This window comes from Glycine soja, chromosome 17, assembly GCF_004193775.1.
Source record: "Glycine soja cultivar W05 chromosome 17, ASM419377v2, whole genome shotgun sequence".
Classification (NCBI taxonomy): Eukaryota; Viridiplantae; Streptophyta; class Magnoliopsida; order Fabales; family Fabaceae; genus Glycine; species Glycine soja.
In genome coordinates, this window is record NC_041018.1 from 13732169 (window position 1) to 13757373 (window position 25205).

At 31.7% G+C, this 25205-nt stretch overlaps 1 protein-coding gene and 1 pseudogene across 2 annotated transcripts; both read left to right on the forward strand.

The window, feature by feature from the left end:
* Positions 1 to 5982: 5982 nt before the first annotated feature.
* Positions 5983 to 7582, forward strand: LOC114391462 (annotated as a pseudogene).
* A 6528-nt stretch (positions 7583 to 14110) lies between these two features.
* Positions 14111 to 24103, forward strand: LOC114393095 (ACT domain-containing protein ACR1-like). Of its 2 annotated transcripts, none has more exons than XM_028354354.1 (7): positions 14111 to 14284; positions 14468 to 14513; positions 15450 to 15564; positions 16388 to 16455; positions 16729 to 17358; positions 23290 to 23394; positions 23556 to 24103. In XM_028354354.1, the coding sequence occupies exons 1-7, from the start codon at positions 14214 to 14216 to the stop codon at positions 23946 to 23948; spliced, it is 1428 nt and encodes a 475-aa protein (XP_028210155.1). In that variant the 5' UTR covers positions 14111 to 14213; the 3' UTR covers positions 23949 to 24103. The 2 variants fall into 2 exon arrangements, with proteins under 2 accessions (XP_028210155.1, XP_028210154.1); XM_028354353.1 differs by having other exon boundaries at positions 14112 to 14284; positions 23290 to 23421.
* The last annotated feature ends 1102 nt before the right edge of the window (positions 24104 to 25205 follow it).

The following is a 25205-nucleotide window of genomic DNA, read 5'->3' on the forward strand; positions in this document are numbered from 1 at the left end:
CAACAAATGCCCTTCATAAATGGTGAAGATTAGGATGATGTTGTACATGCAAATCGAATTGATCATGATGAAGGTTTATGGGAGAATATTCATATGTAGCTGCTTATGTTTTTACCAGTAATTAATGTATATCACATATCGCATAATTGTAATACATTTATGTATTTTAATATTTTCAACTTAATGTAGATTTTATTTGTTTATATAATTGACATTTCTGTTTATATTACTGGCATGTTCACATTTATGATGATGATGACATTTATGTTTATATAACTGACGTGTTGTGTTAATTTTATTTGTTTCAATTGTGTACACTCATGACGACACCCCCAACCTCCCCTCCATATTTAGATATTCCTTCGGATGGTCCGTCTAAGAGGACTAGACAATCCACTCGGCTAAAAAGGTTGACTGTCTGAAGTTTGGATCAGCTACGACCCAAGTTAATGTCAATCCAGCCACTGGGACAGGGTTAGGCCCTCATAAAGAGAAGTTTCATAGATATCTGGGAGTTGTAGCACGAGAGAAAATTCCTATTGTCCACTCCAATTGGAATGTTGTACCAGAAACTTTAAAGAATCTCATATGGGGTGACATTTTGGTAAGTCCTTATTTAAGTTGACATTTGTATATATTTCATTTAATAATTTAACAAAATATTATATGTCATTAATTGTTACTTAAAAATTTTGTTTTGGAGGGTAAATTTAACATCCCCGAGGGTGACAATGCGAAACAGAAGGTGATGTCAACGGTCGTTACTCGATGGAGGCAATTTAAGTCCTCCCTGACAAAAAAATATGTTTATTCTAACAATGAAGGTCAAGCAAAAGATGATCCTTCTGTTAAGTATGGTATTGATGTAGCAACTTGGGCCGAATTTGCAAAAAGCCACCAAACCCCTAATTGGCAGGTTTATTTTACTACCTAGTTCTCTATGCAGCTTGTGAATTTGTTAACATATTTGTTTTTTCTAATCCTTCAAAATGTGCCATTTTTTGTATGGGAATATGAAAAAAGGCCTAGGAGATTAAAAAATACAATGACTGTCTACACTTGTTGTCTCGTGGAGGTTACAACCTGCTTGAAAAAAAATTGATGGACGAAAAAAGGAAGACACGAGAACACCAAGCAAAATTTACTGAAAATTCGTCAGTGAGTGTGGACTCACTGTCCCCCATTTCTAGACATGTGAAGTGGAAGATAGCCTGCACAAAGCGATATAGCCAAATGACCTCTACAGCCGCCCAAGAAATATCTGACAAAATTGTGAGTAATTACCTCGGTGTTTGACAGTGGGAACTAATTAACTATATAATAAAAATCTTTGTTGCCTTGTGAATTGATGTTGTGTTGTTAACAGGACTCTTTAGAAGAGCAGGCCACATAGGGCAGCTTTGTTCCTTGTAGTCATGAGGATATATTGAACATGACAATTGGCTGACCAGAGCATCCAGGTCGTGTCTGGGTGGTGGGGACAGGTGTGACAATCAGCCAGTAGTTTGGTCAGGCCTCACGTGGCTCCACCACTTCCTCTATATCGATCATGCAACAACAATTGGCTGAAATCATCGATAACTTAAAGGAAGAATGGAGGAAAGAAGTTGAAGAAGAAAACAAGATTCAAGAAGAATCGTGGAGGAGGAAGGTAGAAGAGGAAAACCAATGCACTTTGGAGACAATTAAACAAGAGTTGAAATAAGCCATCAAATTGGAGTTATCCCAAATTGCATCACAACACCCACCCCCACTTCAGCCACTAGATATACAAGTATTAGCTCCAAGGGTAAGCACGAAGGGGAGTTATGCAGAACCTAACACAAATCCATTAGGTAAAGATACTTTTGATCTGCACACTAATTCCATGGGCCTGTATGTAGTAGCTAAGCAGTCTACTCAACTAGTGGCATTGAGAAAAGTGTATGACACTTCGGCCACCATACACAACGTCCCTTATGCAGATGATGTGGTTAGGGTGAGTGTTGTCAAAGTTTACCACGGTGATGCTCACGTCCCTTTCCCGACATCAGAAATTAAGTTTGTCAGGGAGGCTGTTGGCACTTTCGTGGGGTGGCCAACACATCTTGTGAAACCCATATCTGATGAGGTATTTAGTTTTGTCTATGAATAGTAATTTTAATCACCTCACTCATTGTTTGTTAGCGTAATTCCTTATTTTTTGTTAACCATGTAGGATCCAAAAAAACGTCTGCCCATACCGGTTAAATCTGCTGAGATGGACAATGTAGTGGTTGCAGTTGATCCATTGGGAGAGTTGGTCAAGAACTTGTTTGAAATTTACCAAAAGCCAATTGAGTTGGTGTGGGATGGGGCGAAATTTGGGATAGCTAATGTCAAAGATGACTTTTTCATCACACACGCAGATGTTAGTGAGATTATTTTAGGTGACAAGTGTTTGAACATATCCATACTATAGTTGTGGCTGATGTAAGTTAATTTGGTTTATTAGGTGTTCCATTTGTTAACTGTAGATGTAAGTTGGTTAAATTATACCATTAACAAAATTTGTTAAATGTTTGAAACAAGCATAGGTTATGGATCACTATATGGTTTCCTTGAACCTCAGTGTATTCACAATGCAAAGAACAAACGTGAAGATTATCAACATTACATTGAAACATGGGTCAAGAAATCACAACGAGAAGTGTACTTGGGACCTTACCTAAATCAGTAAGTTGAATTCATGTTGTACAATGTGGATATTATGTGAACTATTGTTGCCTAACTAATGTTTTTCGTCTTCAGGGCACATTGGCAACTTGTTGTTCTATGTCCACGGGACAATATTGTTGTTTGGTTTTGTTCTTTGCATAACAAGCCTGATGTTAACATCAAGACTATAGTGAACAGGTTAGTTATAACATTATAAGTCAATTGATACTTTGCAATTGTACGATATACTAACAATGATTATTTCATTATATACGTTAATGTCATTTTTAAAATAGTGCAATGAAAACATTAAGCATTACTTTTGAAGGAAAGGCATAGCAACCTGTGCCTCGGTGGATTGTACCAAAGGTATGTCATTATATTAAATTAATATAGCGATCTCCAATTACTGATGTGTGTTTGTTTGAAATAACTACCTTAAGTGAACATATTACATGTAGAGTCATGTTCAAACCAGAGGCTACGAGTGTGGATATTATGTCATGCATTGGATCTAGTGCATAGTCAGCGACGGTTTGAAGAATGAATAGAATAGGGTATGTTTACTATAACATATTTTAGTTGTTACTATCGTTTCAGCTCACTAATTCCAATGTGTTTATGTACATAAGTCATTTGATATGAATGTATTTCCAGTGGTTTTGTGATGGAACACTGCTCAGCAAAGAGTCCATGACAACACTGCAACAAATAGGCGGGATATTTTCTCCAGATTAAGAACTTCAAAGTTAGAAAAATTTAGATAACATACAAACATGTTTCTTTGAAACTAAACATTTTCATTGTACAATCATTTCATTACAAACAATTATGATGAGTTTGGAATAATTTTAGCAGTCATTTACATTTGCGTTAGTATTACTTATATTGTAACCTTCATTTTCATGTTGACAATGATAATGTTTCCATTGCATTTTTTTTGCCGATTTTTTATATCAACATTACATTAGTTCATGGTTTGTTGTCTCTATAACCAAATTTATGCAGCTATTGAATGGTTATAACTCTGCTGCTTTGGACTTAGACCAATGTAGACCATGAATGAACTGACTAGAGGAACTAGTAAGCAATGACATTTCACATTGTTGTTTAATCTTCATGTATAGAACTATTGTGTTTTCTACTTTTATCAATTCAGGGTGCTGATCCAAAAAGGAGAGATAAGTTAATTGAGCTGCTTCCTCAGGATGGAGTTTATGGTCCCCTTGACCGGTAGTATTTTTGCTAGAAAGCTCATGAAGCTTTCTGTTTCAATTGAAGGACCTATTCCATTTACTTTGCCCCCTAATCTAAGGAGCTTGTATGTTATCATTATCATCTATGAAAAGCTATTTACTTTTGATATTTGACCCTTATTGTTCTAAATACAGTGATATTATTGGTATGACTCTTTAAACAAGTTTCTTCTTAGTAGTCCTTTATTATTGCTTGTTTGCGCAGGATCTGCCTCAAACATTTCCTGGTCATCCTGCTCTGGACGAGGATGGTAGAAATGCTTTCAGACGATTACTTACTCCATAAGCTCGACATAACCGCTCATTTGGTTACTGCCAATAATAGTCTAATAACTTGTTGCCGATACTTGTTTTAAGCAGTTCCTTCTTAGCTGTGTTTTTTTAACTTGTTTTTTCTTAGAGAAAAAAAACTGAATTTGAGCTCATGCAGCATTGCTACATCTAACAGAACTGTTGTATATGTGGTTACTATTAGGTGCTTTATTGGTTTTTGTGTGTGGACAATTATGAATTTTGGGTTATATACTTTTATTATTTCTCTTGTCTATAACTTTTGGTGCTAATTTCTGTATAGGCTATAAATGAAAAAGATGCGAACAACATCATTTTGTCATACCTTATACATAATTGCTACAAAGAGTCATCAAAGTCATTTATTTCTTGCACTGGGATGAAGCAGCCTGCAGATCATTTGGAGAACATGGAAAAAAGAAAAAGTAGGTTTTTATTGTTGTATTTCAGTTTAAAAGGTGGATTGAAGACCTTTGGTTGCTTGTGAATGTCATATTTTATTTGCTTGTGTACTTCAAACCCTGCTTGGTTGTCATTGTTGAGAGATTTGTATCATATAAACTTGAGCATTGGATTACCGGACCTCAAATTGAAGGGTGTTGAATCAATTTTTGCTCTTAATGCCACTTGAAACATTTATCGATTTTTGACAATGTTGTCTGAGTTTTGTCAAATATATTGTTTTCTTGCATACCTTTGAATTAACATATCTTGTTGCATTCTCTTGACTTTTTAATATTTCTCCGCTCCTCTCTACTTGTAGAGGATGCTGGGGATTGCTTCATAAATCTAAACTGTTTGTAATTGGAGCATATTATAGGTAGTAAGGCCTCCTTGATGGATAAATTCCATTCATCTTTAGGAATCTTCCACCATACATTAGAGGGAAATGTACTTAAGGCTATTGAGCTCAAAGGGCAACCGACACAAGATATTTTGGAGAACAATAACGATTTGTTGTTTGATCTTCTAAGCCTTCATTTTGTAGACCTTGTTTGCTCTAAGGAATGTTAAGATGAGATTAATTTTACTTCCAAGAGAGCATGTTACAAAGTTCTTGCTTTTATAGAATCTCATGTTATTGACAGGGCATAAGCTTTGGAGTTTGCTCATACCAAGTTGAGTCTTTTTAGTGTGAAGGAGCAGAAATATATGGAAAAAATAGAAGTATGTTTACCTTTTGCTAACAATTTATTGATACATGAGTGTGCTTTTAAGGTTGAAGTAAACATAAAGTTGCCTTTGATTTAGGGTTTTATGTCCCTTCTTGCTTATGAGAATCCAGTGGAATGCCCAATGTTTCATCTGATTGGCTTAGACTATCGGCAACAAGTTGTGGATAGTTTGACATAACTCCATATGCTCGACAAATTTAGTAGAATTTTCTTGTTTATTAACAATTCAATTATGAATCAATCACAACGAGTTAGTTCAGAATATTGAATATATTGTGGGAGATGATGATGTGGTACAAGTTCAAAATATTGTGTTAGTTTTGGACTTGTTTTTATGTGTAGTTCATATTTTTATCTAATTTTGCATGCTAGTTGTTTAAAAGTATATACTAGTTTTTATCACCAATTGGCCATGGTCAACTGGGCACTCGTCTAACAACCGGTCCAGTTTTAAAAACATTACTGTAATCGTGTAATGCTCCCATCCTGTTAATCTCTTGATTCACTTTTAAGTTTTGGCAACAGAGTTTTCAAATTTCATGACCAAAACTGTGCCCTCTTATGTTAGGGTAAAGGCTAAAGGGATGATCTACACAACAATTGACATGTTCTACCTCACAGATGAGCAACTAGCAAATTCACCTTCTAAAAAAGATGGCATAGATGAAGCCACTGAGACCACCCTTAGAATGTATGGTTGTGATCTCATCCAAGAAAGTGGAATTTTTCTTAGATTGTATCCTTCTGATTGTGATCATTTTCATTTTAAATTACCATGTTTGGGCCAAATTGTTGTTACCTTAATTATGTGACAGGCCACAAGCTGTCATGGCTACTGGGCAGGTTTTATTTCATCGTTTCTATTGTAAGAAGTCATTTGCACGGTTCAATGTCAAGGTCATTATTATGTTGTGATATATTATTTTCTCTTCTTTCTCTCTTTGCGTTTCGTGAATTACTATGCTAACAACATCTCTTTGTAGAAAGTTGCTACAAGTTGTGTGGTAGGCTTCAAAACTGGAGGAAAACCATAGAAATGCTAGACAAGTAATTAATTTTTTGTCACAGGATGGAATGCAGGAGGGAGAGTTTTCCCATGGAGCATTTAGACTTGTATTCCAAGGTCAGAAGCTTCTCATTCTCACCTTTCTTTGCCTATAGTACCCAAACATACTACTTTCATGTTTGTTGCCACATCTCAAGTTCAGACTTGCTTAAAAGTGGAATCAACTACAAATAGCTTCCACATTTTTTGTGATAGTATATCGTGATTTGAGCACTAAATGCATATAGTTGTAGTAGTTTCATGCTATGACTCTTGTTTCAAATCTAAGTTATTTTAATGTTTTCTATTTTCTTTGTTCATGAACATAAAAATGTTGATTTGAAAATGGAGTTGAGCATAACATAAAGACATATTTTGAAAGAAATGAGATTCATTTGTCATGTTGAACATCCTCATAAGTTCATATCTAATTACCTTGCTACCTCCAAAACACCTCCAGAATTAAGGCAACAAGCTTGGAATCTGGCTAATGATAAGTTCAAGAGCAAATGATATTATTTCTTTTTTATGCTGCTTGTTGGTATTTTTGTGCATGTTCATACTGTATGCCATGTTTTATTCATGTTGTAGTTGTATCAAATGAGCATATGTTTTGAAGGGTATCATACCTTATTAAGCTGTTGGAACTATTGATCTCATAATTATTAGCAAACACATGATGCTTCTTATAATCTTGTATGACAAACATTGGAACCTAGCATAATTTGTAGTGCGGTAAAAAATTTGTTTACTATTTAGTATCACTTGCCCAACTGCAATGCACTAGTATTTTTGGCTGTGGTTTTGTATTCACCTGATGCTTTCTGATTCATGGCTTTATGCGTCCTCAACTCTCTTTTCTCATGTAGTTTGAGGACTACATTGTGTGTTCGATTTAAGAGCAGGTTCCAAGTACCCATTCCTGAGAACCCACCGTGGTGGATGGCATTTGATGGGGAGAACTCTGGGATTGATGAAGTATATGCATGGTTCTGGGTCACCTTTATAGCCTTCCAAAGCCACAATATATACCAGTCTGCAAGGATGGGGACTTTACATTTTCCAACAAATCATCAGAAACAAAGTCTCAATCAACAAATCATCAAAAAAAGTTTCCCAAGTTTTATACCCCAGGTTAGTCATACATAATCTGCAAGAGCCTTATATTGATTTATTTTTGGTTTCATGTAGCCATTTTTATTCACTTTTTCATATAGAGAACATTTTAGACTTATATGATATGTATTTTATGTTTAGTTTAAGTGATGGGAAATGTATATAAAAATTAGTATACGTTATTGAAATAATTGTGGTTAATAACCTTTTAACTTGTACTGCTATAGTTATTGAATTTCAATTTAAGTTGCATGAAAATTGCAACAGTATGATTTTTCACATTCGTTGGGTTGCCAAAGAATAATTTATTACATTGAAAATTTAATGAAGAATAATATGGCACATCTTTATTTAGGTTGAAAATTTAATCCAGATCGTAGCTATATCTTTGTTATTTTAATTTTGATACATTTGCATTCTGGAATTTGATAATAACTTTTGATAAAAATGGATTAATTTTTGTATTTTAAATTTTGTATTTTCAGGCTGATGGTACTCCAAATTTCAAAAAAGATGCTTATTTGGGAGACAATTAAGCTAATTAAATCCCAAAATATGTTGCGTAACAAATACTGCAGTGATGATATACTTATTTTCTTTTTTCAGCATTAAAAATTATTATGTGTTTATATAACAATTTATTTCCACCAGAAAAATGGTATACACTTTCCAAATTATTATGAGTTTCATATAAGAAAAACATGATTTGAACTATTGTAAATATCAAACAAAAAAAAAACTCCAATTAAAAAAAAATCAAAAAAAATATTGCATTCTATTTGAGAAGACCGTCGTAGAATATATTGTATTCCATGACGGTCGTGTATCAAGGACCATCTTAAAATACAATATATTCTATGACAGTCACGTGATAAGGATCGTCATAGAATTAAATACTTTCTAAGACGGTTCTAGGCAACCATCGTGAAATGTGCAATACCTTCTTATGTCATTTGCTACAACGACAGTTGTTAATTATATGTGTTATTTAATCAATGTAGAATCCAGCTTCTGTAGTAGTGAGGGATTGAGGGAATTGATGTTTTGACATAGATGAGTGAAACTTTTTTTATGGTGCAGAGTAAACTTTTTTTAAAAAGTTATTGTAATTTAAAATAAATTTTTTTTATGATTAATTTGATGTGATTAAATGGTTATATTTTTTTTTATAACCTGAAATTATTTGTAATTTTTTATTTGATATCTAATTAATCTTCTTTTTATCATTATCATGTCGGTCAATTTGAAAGTAAAATAATACCTCTGATAAGTGCTTATATTTCATTAGATGTTAATGTACAAATATTTTACATTTATAATGCATATTCTATCTTCCTATTTTACTTTGTGTTTCGATTAAAAAAGTTAAATTATTTAAATTAATTAATTATTTTATTATTTTTTGTTTACAAGAATTATGGTATATGAGATTACTATCATTGTAATGAGATTTATCTATAATTGTTATTATTACTTATATATAAGAATAAGTATATGATTCAAATTTATATCTTATAATTTAATTATAAGAATTATTATTTATGTGTTACTAATTTTTTTTAATATTATTATATGCTAAGTTTCATATGTTACTAATTTTTTCTCATTGTAAATGAATTAAAAAAGGCAAAGTTATTAATAGTTATAACTCACTATTGCGTATTTTACGACTAATTTATATTTCTTATACGTAATGAATATATAGTATTCTTTATTATTTGAATTTATAAATAAAAAATCATAATATCTCATACTTTATTGTTATGAAAGAATTCTATTATTATTATTATTAAAATTTGAATTCATAAGAACAAAAAATTATATACTAAGTAAAATAAGATATTATAAATTATTTTAAATTTAATTACGTATTTATAAAACTATTATTTTTAATTATTATTTGTATGAAATATATGTTAAAAATTAAATAAAATTTAAAATAGGTTCTAATATATATACACACACATGTTATAACATCTATGATACTATTTAATATTCGAATAAAATTAAATTAAAAAAACAAAATATGCTGATATCTATACATAGTAAATTATTTATTAATTTCTATTTTTGATTATTACATTAAAACAGTAATTATATGGTCAAAGATATTTTATCATAAATTATTATTTATATTAATAATTTATATCTTTTATCATTAACTAAAATAAAATATTATAAATTCTTTAAAGTTTATCTACATATTTACAAATTCATTTCTTTTAATTATTATTAGTCATGAAATATATTTTAATATAACTAACTTTAAAAATAAATAAAGTTGAGAATAAGTGTAATTTAATATTCAATGTTTCTATTATAGTATTTATATATGTATAACACTTTTAAGATTTCAATAAACCTGAAATATGTTTCTTAAAACTAATTATCGGTAAGAAAAAAATATAAAATCATTAATCCTCCACTTCATTAAATCAAATCAATGACAATTGTCAAGTTAGAATTTTGATCAACAGCTGTAAATTTTTCAAGTGAAGTTCACTTAACAAATGTGCTAATAATTATGGTTGAATACATTAAACTTGCTAGATTTATATTATTTAAACAATTCTTTTATAGTACACAATATATATAATAAAATTTTAAAAATGATGTTTTTTTGCTGCGCATGTGATTGCAAAAAAGTATCTCAGTTGATTACTAAATTTTTTTTAACTCTTCTGAGCAAACATTGGTAATGGTATATGAGTTGTCTCCTTCTAACAATGATTTCTCCATACACATCAAGCTCCAAATAAAAATAATAAAACATGTAAATTTACATTGTCTTAAAAAACTTATCCGCTTGATGTACAAGTCTCCCAATATAACATACTCTTCCCAAAAATAATTATGGGACAACAGAATTGACAAATCTTGTTTTTTAGGCTAACTCAAGAATTCACGTGGGAAGAGGAAGGCTCGAAAGAGGATATGCAAATGATGACTCGGTAAATCTTCTTCCATATAAAAGTTTGAAGTAATTAATAGGAAATATTGCAAATTAATTCTATTAAAATACATAATAATATCAATTAAAATGACATTAATTCATATTAAATAAGTAATGAAAGATATATGAGCCTTTTGAAATATCTAACTAAAAACACAAGATAAATTCCGTAATGTGACAGGTCATCAGAGCGGCAAACTTACATTGGGGGTGTATTTTCTTTTTGAAGAGAAAAATTATATTGGAAAAAAAATTCAATTTACATTTTTTTAGGATCCACATATTTTATATTTTACTTTAATTCAAAATTTATGTTTTATTTTTATCTTTTCTATTTTTCATTCTTTAAATCAGACCCGCTCGGAGAGAAAACGATGAGAACAAAATGATTACTTTTTATCTAAAGTTAAAACAATAATTTTGAACACGATATGAAAGAAATTGGCCTCACGTCCCATTCAAAATCTCACCTAAAAAAAATTATAAAATTTAATTTAATAAATAAGTAATTTTAAAATCAATTAAAAAATTATATAATATAATATTTATATTTTATAATATTTTAAATTTAAAAAAATATAAAAAAAGAGAAAATCTCAAATAATGTATATTAAGAATAAGTAGTGTAGATGGGAAAAAACAGGAAAGAGAAAGTGAAGGTATATTTATTGGAAAAAAATTCATTATAAGTTTTCTAGATTGGGGTTGCGATCTCCAATCCCAAATAGAACGTGGCCATGTGTGTTTGTGGCGTGTGGCTGAGTCACTGACTGGGTGCAAAAGCCAAAGTGGACGAGCCTTCACCACAGTCAAGTCAGCATAATCATAAACCTTCGTTAAGACAAAGCAAGCAAGATCAAGATGCTACACATTCACATATTCTCAACCACATCTTTACCAAGACTGCCAGGTTTTACAACAAATGTCACGCGGCACATCGGCAACGTGCGCTCTGGAAATTTGGCTGAGGTGTGAGAAAGATAACAATCTTAAATTAGTCACCGAAATCCAACAAAAGTGGTAGGGGACTAATTAGAATTGCATTTGGATATAATAATTGTAGTGTCAAAGTCCACAAAATATACATGATATGATATGTCAATTCTCCACATCAATCTTGACATAAAAGAGCACATATGATAACACCCAGTTTATTTATAATCTTCTGAATATTGTCATCTTCTCATCTCTTGACAGATATTCAAAGTTACACATTATAAATAATACAATTATTTATTAGTAATTATATTTAAGTTATCTGTAACATTATCTATAAGTCATTTTTATCTACTGGTTATTATCTATAAGTCAGTAACTATTTGCAAGAATTGTTACGTCACCGTAGCAGTTCCTATCAATAAGGACCTTCAGCAACTCCCTCTTCATATTATAAGTAACAGGTCCCTCATACTCTAATGACATGTTAATAAATGCACACACATGCTCTCACAAACTCATGTATTTTCACTTATTCTCCTAACTCACATACTTAAACATTATAATCATTTGTGATTTTTTTTTCAAACTACATATTTTTTTTCCTATCTTTTCCCAAACTGCACATGTTTCTGGAAAATTTCTTAATATACATCTGGGAAGTCGGGTTTGGACACCCCACCTTCGTAAGGACTTTTTTTTTCAAAAAATTAATTTGTATGTTTAGATTTTTAATTTAATTTAAATTATTAAAATAATACAAATATTATATTATATAAATATATTTTTAATTGATTTTAAAAATAATTTTTTAATAAGAAAATAATAATATTAAATATAATTACTTATCTTGTATTATTTAATTTATATAAGACATGTTGTAGGTGAAAATTTTTTTAAATTCAAATTTTGTCTAATAATATATTTGTTTTAGTAAAAAATTAAAAATTTTAATATTATTATGTTACTAAATATAATTTATTTGTTTGTGTCATTAAATTTTTTAAAAAATAATAATAATTTTTATTTAACAATTTATTTATAGAAGAACATTATAATACATTATAAATAAAATACTTAAACAATTATACTTGTGTAAGGAAAAACTTAAGATGAGGGACAATTATTTTTGTTATGGTCATGTTGCCAGTAAATTTCACATTTTTTCTATTTCCTTTTAACTTTTAATAACAAAATATTATTTTAATAATATTAAATTTTTTTTAATTTTTTGATAAAAAAATATTATTTTAATAATATTAAAAGTTTTAATCGTTTTATTAATGCAAATATATTATGAGACAAAATTCAGATTAAAAAAAATGTTCACCTAAAAATATCTTATATAAATTAAATAATACAAGATAAGTAATTATATTTAAGAATATTATTTTCTTATTAAAATTATTTTAATAAAAAATTATTTTTGAAATCAATTAAAAATATATTTATATAATATAATATTTATATTATTTTAATAATTTAAATTAAAATAAAAATTTAAACATACAAATTAATTAAATAAAAGCCCGTGATCACGATTCTCAATGTAGCATAAAAATGGTATATATTAAGAAATTTTCGAAAAACGTTTAAAAAAAGATAGAAGAGAGAAGGTGTAATTTGAGAAAAAAAAATTGTTATTTATTTTACAAATCCTTCTTCTCCTCTAAAAAAAGATCACTCTAGTTGAATGTACAAAATCTCAAACCTCACCTTAATCATATTCACCCTGACATGTGTAAGTTCTAAGTTTTAGTAAGTACAATAATCTTTCTATATATATAATATGAAGATGATGCTATGTGAGCATAAGAGAAAAACATGATAAATGCCAAAGTCGTGCAGTATTTTTCTTGTGGGTTTTCCATATATCATTGGCCAAACATAGACTCATGTTTTGTAGTGTGTGCGTGAGAATAGCTCATACATTCTCGATTCTCCCTCCCCATATGTTTCGGCTCCATATTATTGTACTAAATAGTAAATACATATGTGCACACATCTTTTTCGGAATGTACACGTAAGAAGCTGCTTAACATAGATTTGGCACCCTCTTCCTAGTTTCTTCGATTAACAATGCTTTCACCAATAGAAAACTCTACTCCATCTCCATGCATCACCGTGAATTTTTTTACATTTGCTGTGCCAATGAACCGTAAGACTTTATCATCAGGTAATATTTCTTAAGAATTCGTTTAAACTAATGCGGCTTTTTAAGGTTCTTATATTCATTCTATTTTATTCATAAATGTAATGTTATATGTTAATTTTTGTTAGTGAAACAGATTCGAACCAATAATTTTTATTTTTCTCTTTTTCTTTCGATTACAACTTTAATCTTATAACTTTAAAGTTGTTAATTCTTATATTCATAAGCGATTGGTTTATTTTCTTGCTCTTTTTAATTACTTGCATATGAATAAAGTAATTATTTATTGATATTTGAAGTCAAAAGGGAATTTCTAAGACGGCAAGGTGCCAACCCTAATGATTATATATCAATCATTTTCTTGTGTTATGGGTTTCTGTATGTCATCACTTAGAAAACAAGAAAGACAGCGCTCCATTATCGCCTCGTTGGCCCTTATGCTGTTTTTAAATGGACGCACTTTCTTCACCGTGCGTTTTAGAGTTTGAATGTTTCTAACTACAGCCTGGGAATCTATGTAGATACATGCACAACTCCACGATAAATCGTCGAAATAAACAAAATTTAACGAATTGAAAACTCTAATTGAGGCCTTGTTCGTGAAGCAATTAAGATGGAGATAATTTACGAGCCTCACATCCACGGGGAGATTGAATCGCTCATAGAAAGAATCTATCCACCCAGGTACTGATTAAACCATTTCCTCGTGTGAATATTTCATTATTCTCTAGTTTAATAATTATCTATTAAAGAAAAATAACACTTACTGATTTTTAATTATTTCATTTGGCTCATGATATAGATTATATAAAAGATTAATGAATTCATCAAATTCAACTTGATGTGTTTCTTGTTCTATACGAGCAGGGTTTGTATAGACAACGATTCCAGCAGAGAATGCACAGTGGTGAAGGTACGTTATATTTAATTGTGTAGCTACATTCCAAATTGTATATAATAAAGGAAATTACATATCAGTCATATGAGTTAGGCTTATTATTCATTATAGTTGAACTTTCTTAATTGTGTGGAGTCCACCGTTTTCGCCCACAAATTTTAAACCAGTCCTTGTAGCTCTTTATGCATGATAATGATAAATCACTGAGCATTAGGAGATTTGGAAGAAAACAGTACACGTTCGTTAAATAGATAGATACATATCCAATATGGAAATATATATCTCTCAACCTAAGCCAATATATATTAGAATGCACTATAGTAAGAGCTTAACTATTTGACTTTTCATTATGATCGAGAAGCCAAAAGCAAATAAAATTGTGGTACCAGCTTGTGCTTGCCCTAACCGCCATTACAAACAGTAAATTATTTTTACATATGTTAAAAAATAACTCTTGCTCGATCCCAGACAATTGAATCAATCATTATTTTTTTCTAGAAGCCAAATACTAATAGAATAGTAAACAATGAAGAGGTGAAAACAATTACCAAATAAAAAAAGCTTTGAATTTATTTATAAGCATAAATATTTTCAAGGAGACTGAAAAAATCATCGAATTTTATTTTAAGTTTTTAATAAAAAAATTTATTATTTTGAGTCATTGATATATTAAAATTTTTATTTGAAATTCTTTATCATCAATTAAATGATATGTTACCTTATAAATTAAATTTTTCAACATTATTAATGGTTATGATAATGATATTATTTTATCACTTAATTGACACAGATTTAAAACAACAGTTTTAATCCATCAAGATTCAAATCAACAAATTTTTTTTATTAAGAATCTATAATAAAATTTGATCATTTATTAAGCATGTTAAATATATTAAATTTTAGTTTTAAGTATATTAATTTTATTAAGTTGTTCGATGGTATAAATTACAGATTGATAGCGCCAACAGGCATGGGATATTATTGGAGATGGTCCAGGTGTTGACAGATCTTGATCTCGTCATTTCCAAATCATACATTTCTTCCGACGGTGGATGGCTAATGGATGGTCAGTATCCCTTAATATACAGTCTAGACTTTCATTTGTAATTTAATTGCATGCCATAATCCTACACAACCTTTAATCTTTTCCTAATTTGAACTGAGGTACTATTAGAAATACGTTTTTGCAATTTTTTTAAAGAAATGTTTTTGCAATTCTATTATTTGAAAGAAATAAAGTATCAGAAAGCTAAAAAAAACATGGGTAAATACATTAGGAGTAAACCATCAATTACCACACGATATTATAAGAAAAATTGTAAGTACCAAAACCAAAAGTTATATCATCATTTTTACTTTCTTTGTTTGTGTTCCTTGAAATTTCAAACAAGGAAGAAACCTCTTTTTTATATAACAATAATAATAATAATAATAATAATAATAATAATAATAATAATCTTTAACAACTACAGAAGTGGTTTTTTTTTATGCAGACTACAAAAGTAATTTGATTTCACCATACGCCAGCTGAATTGTTAATATTACAAATAATTGAACAAATTTAACCTTTAACTTTCGATAACTATTACATGAAATTAGTGTATATATGACGCAATTTAATTAATTTAAGTATACTAATGATAGAAATCAAATTAGTGAAGACTGTAATGTTATTGAATTTGCTCTCATAAAATAAAAAGTCAAATTGACTAGTGTTTAATTGAAAGATTAAATTGATATTTTAATTTAATGTTATTATAAACACTTGGAAAAGATTAACGAAACAACCCGAACTAATTATTTCTCAACAGTTAACAATAATCTATAAGATTAAGTGAATTTGCAAGTAACTAGCTTCTCGATGGGTCACTGTTGACTCCACGTTGCAGTGTTCCACGTGACGGACCAGGATGGAAACAAGCTTACGGACGTAGGGCTCGTTCATTACATTCAACAGGTAGTCTCTCTGTCTTTTCTATATTCCTCACACCGATCTCAAAACTTAAACTTAAAACCTAAAACCTAAAAGTATGAGATTTTATTTATTTTTTATTAAAAAAATTTAATCGAAAAATATTAATTATTAGTTTTATATCTTTTTTTTTATTGAAAAATGTTAAGTTGCGAATAGTTTTAGAATATTAACAGGAGAGATTCAAACTCAGGCTTTTCTCTTCCTCCTTCTCCCTTTAATCATCAATTCAATTTTATAGCTCTGGAAATTTTGTAGGCACTGTGCGAGTCTAGAAGCAGCAACAAAGAAATTTCAAGTGACATAGAGCTAACAAGCTGCAACGAACCACCACGAGTGGTGAACTTAGCAATAGAGTTGACCACAACGGACAAGCATGGCATGTTCTCGGAGATATCAGCGGTTCTATTGGGCCTGGGCTTCAACGTCACCTCTGCCACGGCCTGGACCCACAATGACAGGGTGGCCTGCATAATCCACCTCGAGGACGCAAACAAACTCGGGCCCATTAACGCAGAACGTCTGGCCCAGGTCCAGGCCCAGCTCCAGAACGTAGTGAAGGCCCGTGATGGGAAGAACGGGGAAGACGATAGAGTGAGGTTGAGGCTGAGGAGCTTCGGCGGCGGGCGCAACCAGACCGAGCGGCGGCTCCACCAGATGATGTACGCCGACGGGGACTACGAGAGGTTGCGTGCGTGCCACGGAGAGAAGGGGTGTGAGGGGACAAACGTGTCCGTGGGAAGATACGAAGTGAAGGGGTACTGGGTGGTGAACGTGAGGAGCAGGGATCGCCCTAAACTTTTCTTTGATACTGTGTGCGTGCTCACCGACATGCAGTACGAGGTGTTTCATGCGGCTATTAGCTCCAATGGCTCCATGGCTGACCAGGTACTTGGATTTTTTACATAGTCTCAAATATTGGTTTGAGTTTAGAGTTATACCGACACCTCTTAATATATAGTTGGCAAAATGTACTATCCAGTCCAACGCGGTTGCAGGTTATAACGAGTTGAACAAAAGTAATCAGATTTAATTCGGGCCTATATAAAATGAAACTAAGTCTTATAAAAGATTGATTTTTGTGAGCTTAACAAACATTGAATTATTATTGGATCGAAATAAAAATTTCACATCTAATTTGGGTTAAAAAATTTCAATTCAAGTCTTATATTTCATCAGTCAAGTTTGGATTAATCCTACTAACCCAATTTATTTTGTCACCTTTACCTCTCATTGTATATGATATTTTTCTTCTTTCTTTTGTCACAAATCAAGGTTGAACTAGAAAATCACCACACACAGATCTGCACATTAGGTGCAGTAGTTATCGAGATAAAGAAAAGCAGAGGCTATTGCTCGAGAAGAAAAGAGGAAAAGCTTATGAACAAGAAAGCAAATAAATTGAGCAAGATGATCAAAACAAGTTTTTGTCTTATTCATTGAGCAAAAAGAACTTATATACAGATTGAGAATAGATCCAGAAACTAACACAAAAGCAATTACAAAGTTTGTTACAAATATGTTAGAGTTCAAAATGAATTTGGCTGGAAATGATAGCTTGATTAAGAGCCCCCCTCAAGCTGGGAATAGATGTTCATCATTCCCAGCTTGGAAATCATGAATTTGAATGAAGCTGGCTGCAAGGCTTTGGTAAATGCATCGGCTAGCTGCATAGAGGACCGGACTGGTAACAATTTTAGAAGACCACTCAAACATTTCTCCCTAACAATGTGACAATCCAATTCCATGTGCTTAGTTCTCTCATGGAATACTTGGTTGGAAGCAATTTGGATTGCTGAATTATTATCACAGAAGAGGTTTGCTGGTTGATTAAATGAAATGCGAAACTCCAGGAGCAGATAAGTGAGCCATTGGATCTCACAAGTAGTTGCTGCTAGTGCTCGATACTCTGCCTCAGATGAGCTACGGGAAACAGTCGATTGTTTATTAGATTTCCATGAAATGAGAGAATTTCCAAGAAAAATTGAGTAACCAGTAATGGAGCGCCTGGTATCACGACATCCAGCCCAATCAGAGTCGCTAAAGGCTTGAATATGAATGGATCCTGAAGCTGGGTAGAATAGGCCCTGTCCTGCTGATCCTTTCAGATATCGCAAAACCCACGAGGCAGCCTTCTGGTGATCTATGGTTGGGACATTCATGAATTGACTAAGTTGCTGGACAACATAGGAAATGTCTGGCCTGGTATTAGTTAAGTATATAAGTCTGCCAATTAATCTTCGATAGGAAGAAGCAGCTGTAGCTGGCAGGGGGTCACCTTGGCTTTGAAGATGAGTAGTACAATCCATTGGTGTAGCAGCTGGACGACAAGCTAACATACCAGAATAAGAAAGAATATCTAGAGTATACTTTCTCTGGCATAAGTGGATGCCTTGAGGAGATCGAGCCACTTCAATTCCAAGGAAGAACTTCAAATTACCTAGATCTTTAATCTTGAAAACAACATCTAGTAATGAAGTGATCTGATTGATTCTTTTAATGTCATTCCCAGTTAGAACTATGTCATCTACATAGACTAGGATTGCTGTAAAACTCTCATTATTGAAGGAAAAGAACAAGGAATGGTCTGATGATGCTTGAGTAAACCCATTATTCAGAAGAAGGGTAGACAATATATGAAACCACTGTCTACTAGCTTGCTTAAGGCCATAAAGTGATCTGTTTAATCGACATACTTGATTGGAATGAGGGACTACCATTCCTGGTGGCAATTGCATATAAACATCCTCATTCAATTCCCCATGAAGAAAGACATTATTTACATCTAATTGCCTAAGATGCCAGCCATTTATGGCAGCTAAGGCCAAAACCAACCTGACAGTAGTAAGTTTGGCAACTGGAGAAAATGTGTCCAAGAAATCTAGCCCCTCCATTTGTGTATATCCTTTAGCTACTAATCGGGCCTTGTACCTCTCAATGGATCCATCTGCATGATATTTAACCTTGTAAACCCACCTGCAGCCTATTGCTTTCTTGTTATGTGGTAATTCTGTCAGAGTCCATGTATTATTCTATTGGAGAGCTTCTAACTCAGCTTTCATTGCCTTAAGCCAGCAATCATGCTGAGATGCTTCAGTGTATGTCTTTGGTTCAACAGTTGTGGAGATGGATAAGGCAAAATGTTTGTGGGATGGAGACAATCTAGAATAGGACAAAACTGAATCAAGAGGATGAGTTACAGAACTCTTGCCTGGATGCATCACTGAAGCTGATATTAGATTGAGTGTATTAGTTGAATTGAGAAATGTGTGGTAATCAGTAAGGAATGTGGGGGTTTTCCTATCTCTTGTTGACCTCCGTAGTACTGGTTCAGATGACATAGAGGTATTTGAGGGGTTAAAAGCAGGTGTATCAAATGAATATTGTTCAGACTGGAATGGCATAGGAGAAATTATGGGTGGTATTGGCTGTGTTTCAATTTCTTGGGTTGTATGATGCAAAGGAAAATGATTTTCATAGAAAACCACATTTCTGGATGTTGTTAAATCATTTGTGTGCATATTGTAAACTAAAAATCCTTTTGTATTTGGTTGAAAGCCTAGAAACACACATGGATGGCCTTTTGGGTCCAGCTTCTTCCTATTGGCTGACAGTGTGGAAATGTAACATAGGCATCCAAAAACTTTAAGATTTGATATATCACATGGTTTTCCAAAAAGTATTTCATATGGAGATGCATCTTTCAAAAAGGGAGTAGGTATGCAATTAATTAAATGAGTTGCATGAGTCAAAGCAAATGACCAGAAACTATGAGGCAAATCTGCTTGAAATAGAAGGGCCCTTGTTACATTCAATAAATATTGGTGCTTTCTTTCTACAATTCCGTTTTGCTCAGGTGTTTCAACACATGTGGTTTGATGCACAATACCTTTTGAGCTATAAAAATCAATTATAAGAAATTCATCCCCATTATCAGTTCTTATAACTTTAACTTTACTATCAAATTGATTATGAACTAAAATAATGAAATCCTGAATATGTTTTCTAGCCTCAACTTTGGTATGCATAAAAAATGTCCAAGTGAATCGTGTGTGATCATCAACCACTGTTAGAAAATACCTATGTCCTAGCATTGATGTTTTTGCACATGGTCCCCAAATATCTATGTGTAAAACTTCAAAACTACATGATGCATATGTACTGCTATTTAAAAAAGGAAGCCTTTTATGCTTAGCATAATGACATGCATTGCAAACTAAATCTTTATTGAATTTTAGAAAGGGATAAGTGCCTTGCATTTTCTGTAATCTTTCAAAAGACAGGTGTCCTAATCTAGAATGCCATAGATCTATTGGTATGATGGTACAATTTGGATGAACAATTTCTGTTTCAATACTACAAGTGGCTGGTCTGGTTGGAGTGAGATAGTATAATCCATTTCTCATTTCAACTATACCAATCTTGGCTTGAGTGAGTGCATCCTGCATTAAACATGCATTAAACATGAATCAGAGGAGAAAATAAGCTTGCAATGGTTTGTAGAAACCAACTTAGATATTGAGATCAAGTTAAAAGAAAAAGCTGGAACATATAGAACTGAAAACAAAACTATTGAGTCAGAAATGCATACATCACCCGAATGTGTAGCTGACACATGGTGACCATTGGGAAACTTAACTAGGATTGGAGGATTCAATTTTGTATATGATTTAAAAGAACTAAGAGATGCCGACACATGGTCTGTTGCACCTGAATCTAAGACCCAAGTGCAGTGTGTGCATGTGTTATTCACAAAGAATGGGTGCTTACCATGGACTGGTGTTGTATCAACTGAACAAGAGGCAATCTGTTTTGAACTGCTAGACATACTGTCTGAATTCCCTTCACTTGGTTGCTGGATTAAGGCAAGTAGAGCTTTGTATTGCTCAGGTGAAAATCGAATTTCTTTGGGCTTAATTTGTTGTGTTTGATCATTGGTGATTGCTTCATCTCTTGTCACCAAGCTATTTGCACTGCTCCTTGAATTAGAAAACTTAAAACCTGGTGGAAATCCATGTTTCTTATAGTAAACCTCAACTGTATGGCCTGTTTTCCCACAGTAAGTGCATATCTTATTATTTCTAAAGCTATTCATCTTGTTCCTCTCATTACTACCCGAAGGCATGCCATGTTTTTTATAACATACACTTTCAGTATGTCCAGTCCTTCCACAATAATTGCAAACCAGTTTTGCTGAACAGGCTGGGTTTCATTTCTATGCTGTTAACATTTATCAAACTATTTCCAAGCTGCCTCTCCTGCTGTGCAACATAGGAAAAAATTCTAGAAATCTCTGGAAGTGGATCCATGAGAAGTACATGTGATCTTACATTTCCAAATTGCTCATTCAAACCTCTAAGAAACTGAATTGCCCGATCCTCTTGTTTTCTCTGTGCTACAGTTTTAAGTGCTATACAAGTGCATCGTGAACTACATGTACATGTAGGATCAGGCCTAAAATTCTCTAACTCATCCCATGTTATGCGTAGTTTTGTAAAATATTTTGTAACTGAGAGATAATTTGTGGAATAAAGAACTGGAGATAGGAAAAGCTGCTCTTCCATCAACAAACGTAAGTTTATTTTTGGCACTCAAAGCAGTCATCATTGATCTTATCCATGAGTGATAATTTGTGGAATAAAGAACTGGAGATACAAGCAAAACCGCGGGATTCTCGCTTGGATGCAAGTAAAGGAAGCTGTCTATGGCTGGGATGTGTGTATCTCTTTCACTCATTGTCATAATCGAAGATCAAAGCCAGATGAAACTCAAAACAGAGGTGAAGAAAGGATAAATTGCTTTGGAAACTTCTCTTGATTGCGCAGTAGAGCTCTTTGAAGAGCTCTGATACCATGTCGCAAATCAAGCTTGAACTAGAAAATCACCACGCACAGATCTGCACATTAGGTGCAGTAGCTATCGAGATAAAGAAAAGCAGAGGCTATTGCTAGAGAAGAAAAGAGGAAAAACTTATGAACAAGAAAGCAAAGAAATTGAGCAAGAGATCAAAACAAGCTTCTGTCTTATTCATTGAGCAAAAGGAACTTATATACAGATTGAGAATAGATCCAGAAACTAACACAAAAGCAGTTACAAATCTATTAGAGTTCAAAATGAATTTGGCGGGAAATAACAGCTTGATTAAGATCTTTTTTTCTATCTTTACATTAATATGTTGTTGCAAAATTTTGACTAAACATACTCAAAATTTGAGAGACAGACTTTAAACATTTTGATATTTATAAAGATAAAAGACATATTTTAACTTTAAATCATTATATATTATAATAATATCTTTAATTGTTTGTTACCACACTATATTCAAAAGGGCAAAGGAATAGTATGTAATTTCAAAAACTTCAAGGAGTATAACTATAAGTATGATAAGTAATATGATGTAATGGAAAGATTTTTTTTTATATATATATAATAGGTATTGTTGAGTATTTATCACTGCTCAAGCCTCTATGGTTAACATTTTTTTATATAGTGCAATGGGCTAGTTTGATTAAGTGTTTTTTTTATAAATAAAATAAGCATTTTTTAATTTTTTGATGTATTTGTCTAAACTATTTTTATATAAAATAAATAGTTTTAAAGTTTTTTTAAGAAGCAAATTCTATTTACTTAAAAAATACTTATTTCTAAGTTTTTTTTAAAGTTTTAACACACTCACCCAATGATTCATCTTATCTCTAAAGAGAGGAATTATAATGTAATTTTGTGCTACGCATTAATTATTCATACGGTAGAGAAAGAATATGTATAGAATTTCACTGTCTTGGAGGTGATATTAATTTTAGTGGACGTTTGACGCAGGAGTACTTCCTAAGACCCAAAGGCAGTTCAAATTTGGACAATGAAAACGAGAAGGAAAAACTCAGCCTATGTTTAATCGCAGCCATAGAACGCAGAGTCTCACATGTATGTCCCATGAGCCTCCCTACCAAGGTTTAATTTCGTTTATTTGTTTACTTATTTTGCATAAGATTGGTTCATGATCATATATGATCACTATTTTTCTTGACAAAACATAACCGTAATGAAAGTAGTAAAGTATAATAATCTTGCATGCATTGGAGCAGGGATTGAAGGTAGACATTCGCGCTGAAAACACAACGGGACTACTATCAAAGGTGACACGTGTGATTCGTGAGAATGGACTATCCATAACCAAGGTTCAGATAGGAGTAGAGGGTGATGAGATGGCCGTAGGATCATTCCATGTTGCAAATTCTTCAGGTCAAGAAGTGAACCCAAATATAGCAGAGTTGGTGAGAAGACAAATTGGTGGGTCTGTAGTTGCAAATAACAATTCGCCCTACAGGGTCCCTAAATCCTTATCAACCAGTAAAACCATGCAGGAAACCAAGAGTAGCAGAGACGTTAGACCAAGGTTTTCTACTGGAAGCATGCTATGGTCTCAGATTAAGTGCCTTTCCAATAATTTCCGTCCCATTAGGTCTCATATGCTTTAATCCACAGTTCCTCGAGAAATAAGGACTGTACATATTTAGAATAAAATATCTTTATTTAATATCTTAATCTTTGACACTTACACCAATAGTGGATATTTTTTATATTATTATTAGCGGATATTAAATAAGAATATATTTAAAAAATGCATTAATTAGACTTTGGTATGCCTCCATATTTGCTCTTCTTGAGTATTTGGATGATCTTGGAGAAAAACATACATGTTTCTTTATTGTTCAATGATGAAAAACACACCATACAATTTAAGGAGGCAACACTACAAATAAAATAAATAAAAGACATAAATTTAATCCACACAATTTGTTAACGTGGTTCAAATCCTCATATTTATATTCTTAGGTCGACAACCTTATAACAAGTTTTGAGACAATTTGAATAAATTTACAAGTTTTCTCTCACAAAATAAATCCCTAATTTATAAATAATATATTTAAAATATAACAAATCTTAAAGATAAGATAATATAATTTTTTTTAAACAGTTTTAGATATATGAATTAAAAAATTGAATTATATTCAAACAAAAATTTTAACATATCAATTATTTTAGGAAAAAAATAGGAAAAGGAGATAATAGTCTTGATCGCCTAAAATCCGTACCACTTAATGTGAGATGATACTAATGTAAGTTATAAGATACCATTGATATTACATGATGATGGTGCAATATTAATAACAGTATTACACGAAGTTCTTGCAGAGAGGTATTTTACGTTTCTACACCTAGCTGAATCGTTCTATACATTTATCTCATCATTATCCAGTCTGTTATTTGAAATACATATCAAATATTAAATTAGTTATCTTGTTCTAATCCTCACAGGTTTTTATCTTGTTCTCATATATTATATTATCATATCATATCTTAACTACTAAAAAAAATTCGATTTTAAGGTTCTATACGAAAGAAATACAATTAATAATTTATATTTCATGAAAAATTACTATGTAAATTTTTAGATAAATTCTATACACGGGTTAAGAAAACGAAATGAATTTTTTTTTATTGAATTTCGAAAAATGTATTTTCCTATAATTTTAAAATAGATTTTTGTAAGATTTTTAACAAAACATTTTCTCTTTTAATTTCTTAACCAAAAGATTCGTGATAATAGTTATTAAAACTCAATATTTTAATATATCTTTCATCTTTTATACTGATTACATTTTCTCACTTCATAATAAATGATTAAGGATATAATTTAATAATACTCCATTATATTACAAAATAACAATCAA

Excerpts from the sequence above, each read along its gene's own strand:
- LOC114393095 (XM_028354353.1), top strand. The coding sequence starts at position 14,214 with ATGGAGATAATTTACGAGCCTCACATCCACGGGGAGATTGAATCGCTC. Across the intron at positions 14,285-14,467 it reads GAAAGAATCTATCCACCCAG|GGTTTGTATAGACAACGATT; the intron begins GTACTGATTAAA and ends CTATACGAGCAG. Across the intron at positions 23,422-23,555 it reads CCATGAGCCTCCCTACCAAG|GGATTGAAGGTAGACATTCG; the intron begins GTTTAATTTCGT and ends GCATTGGAGCAG.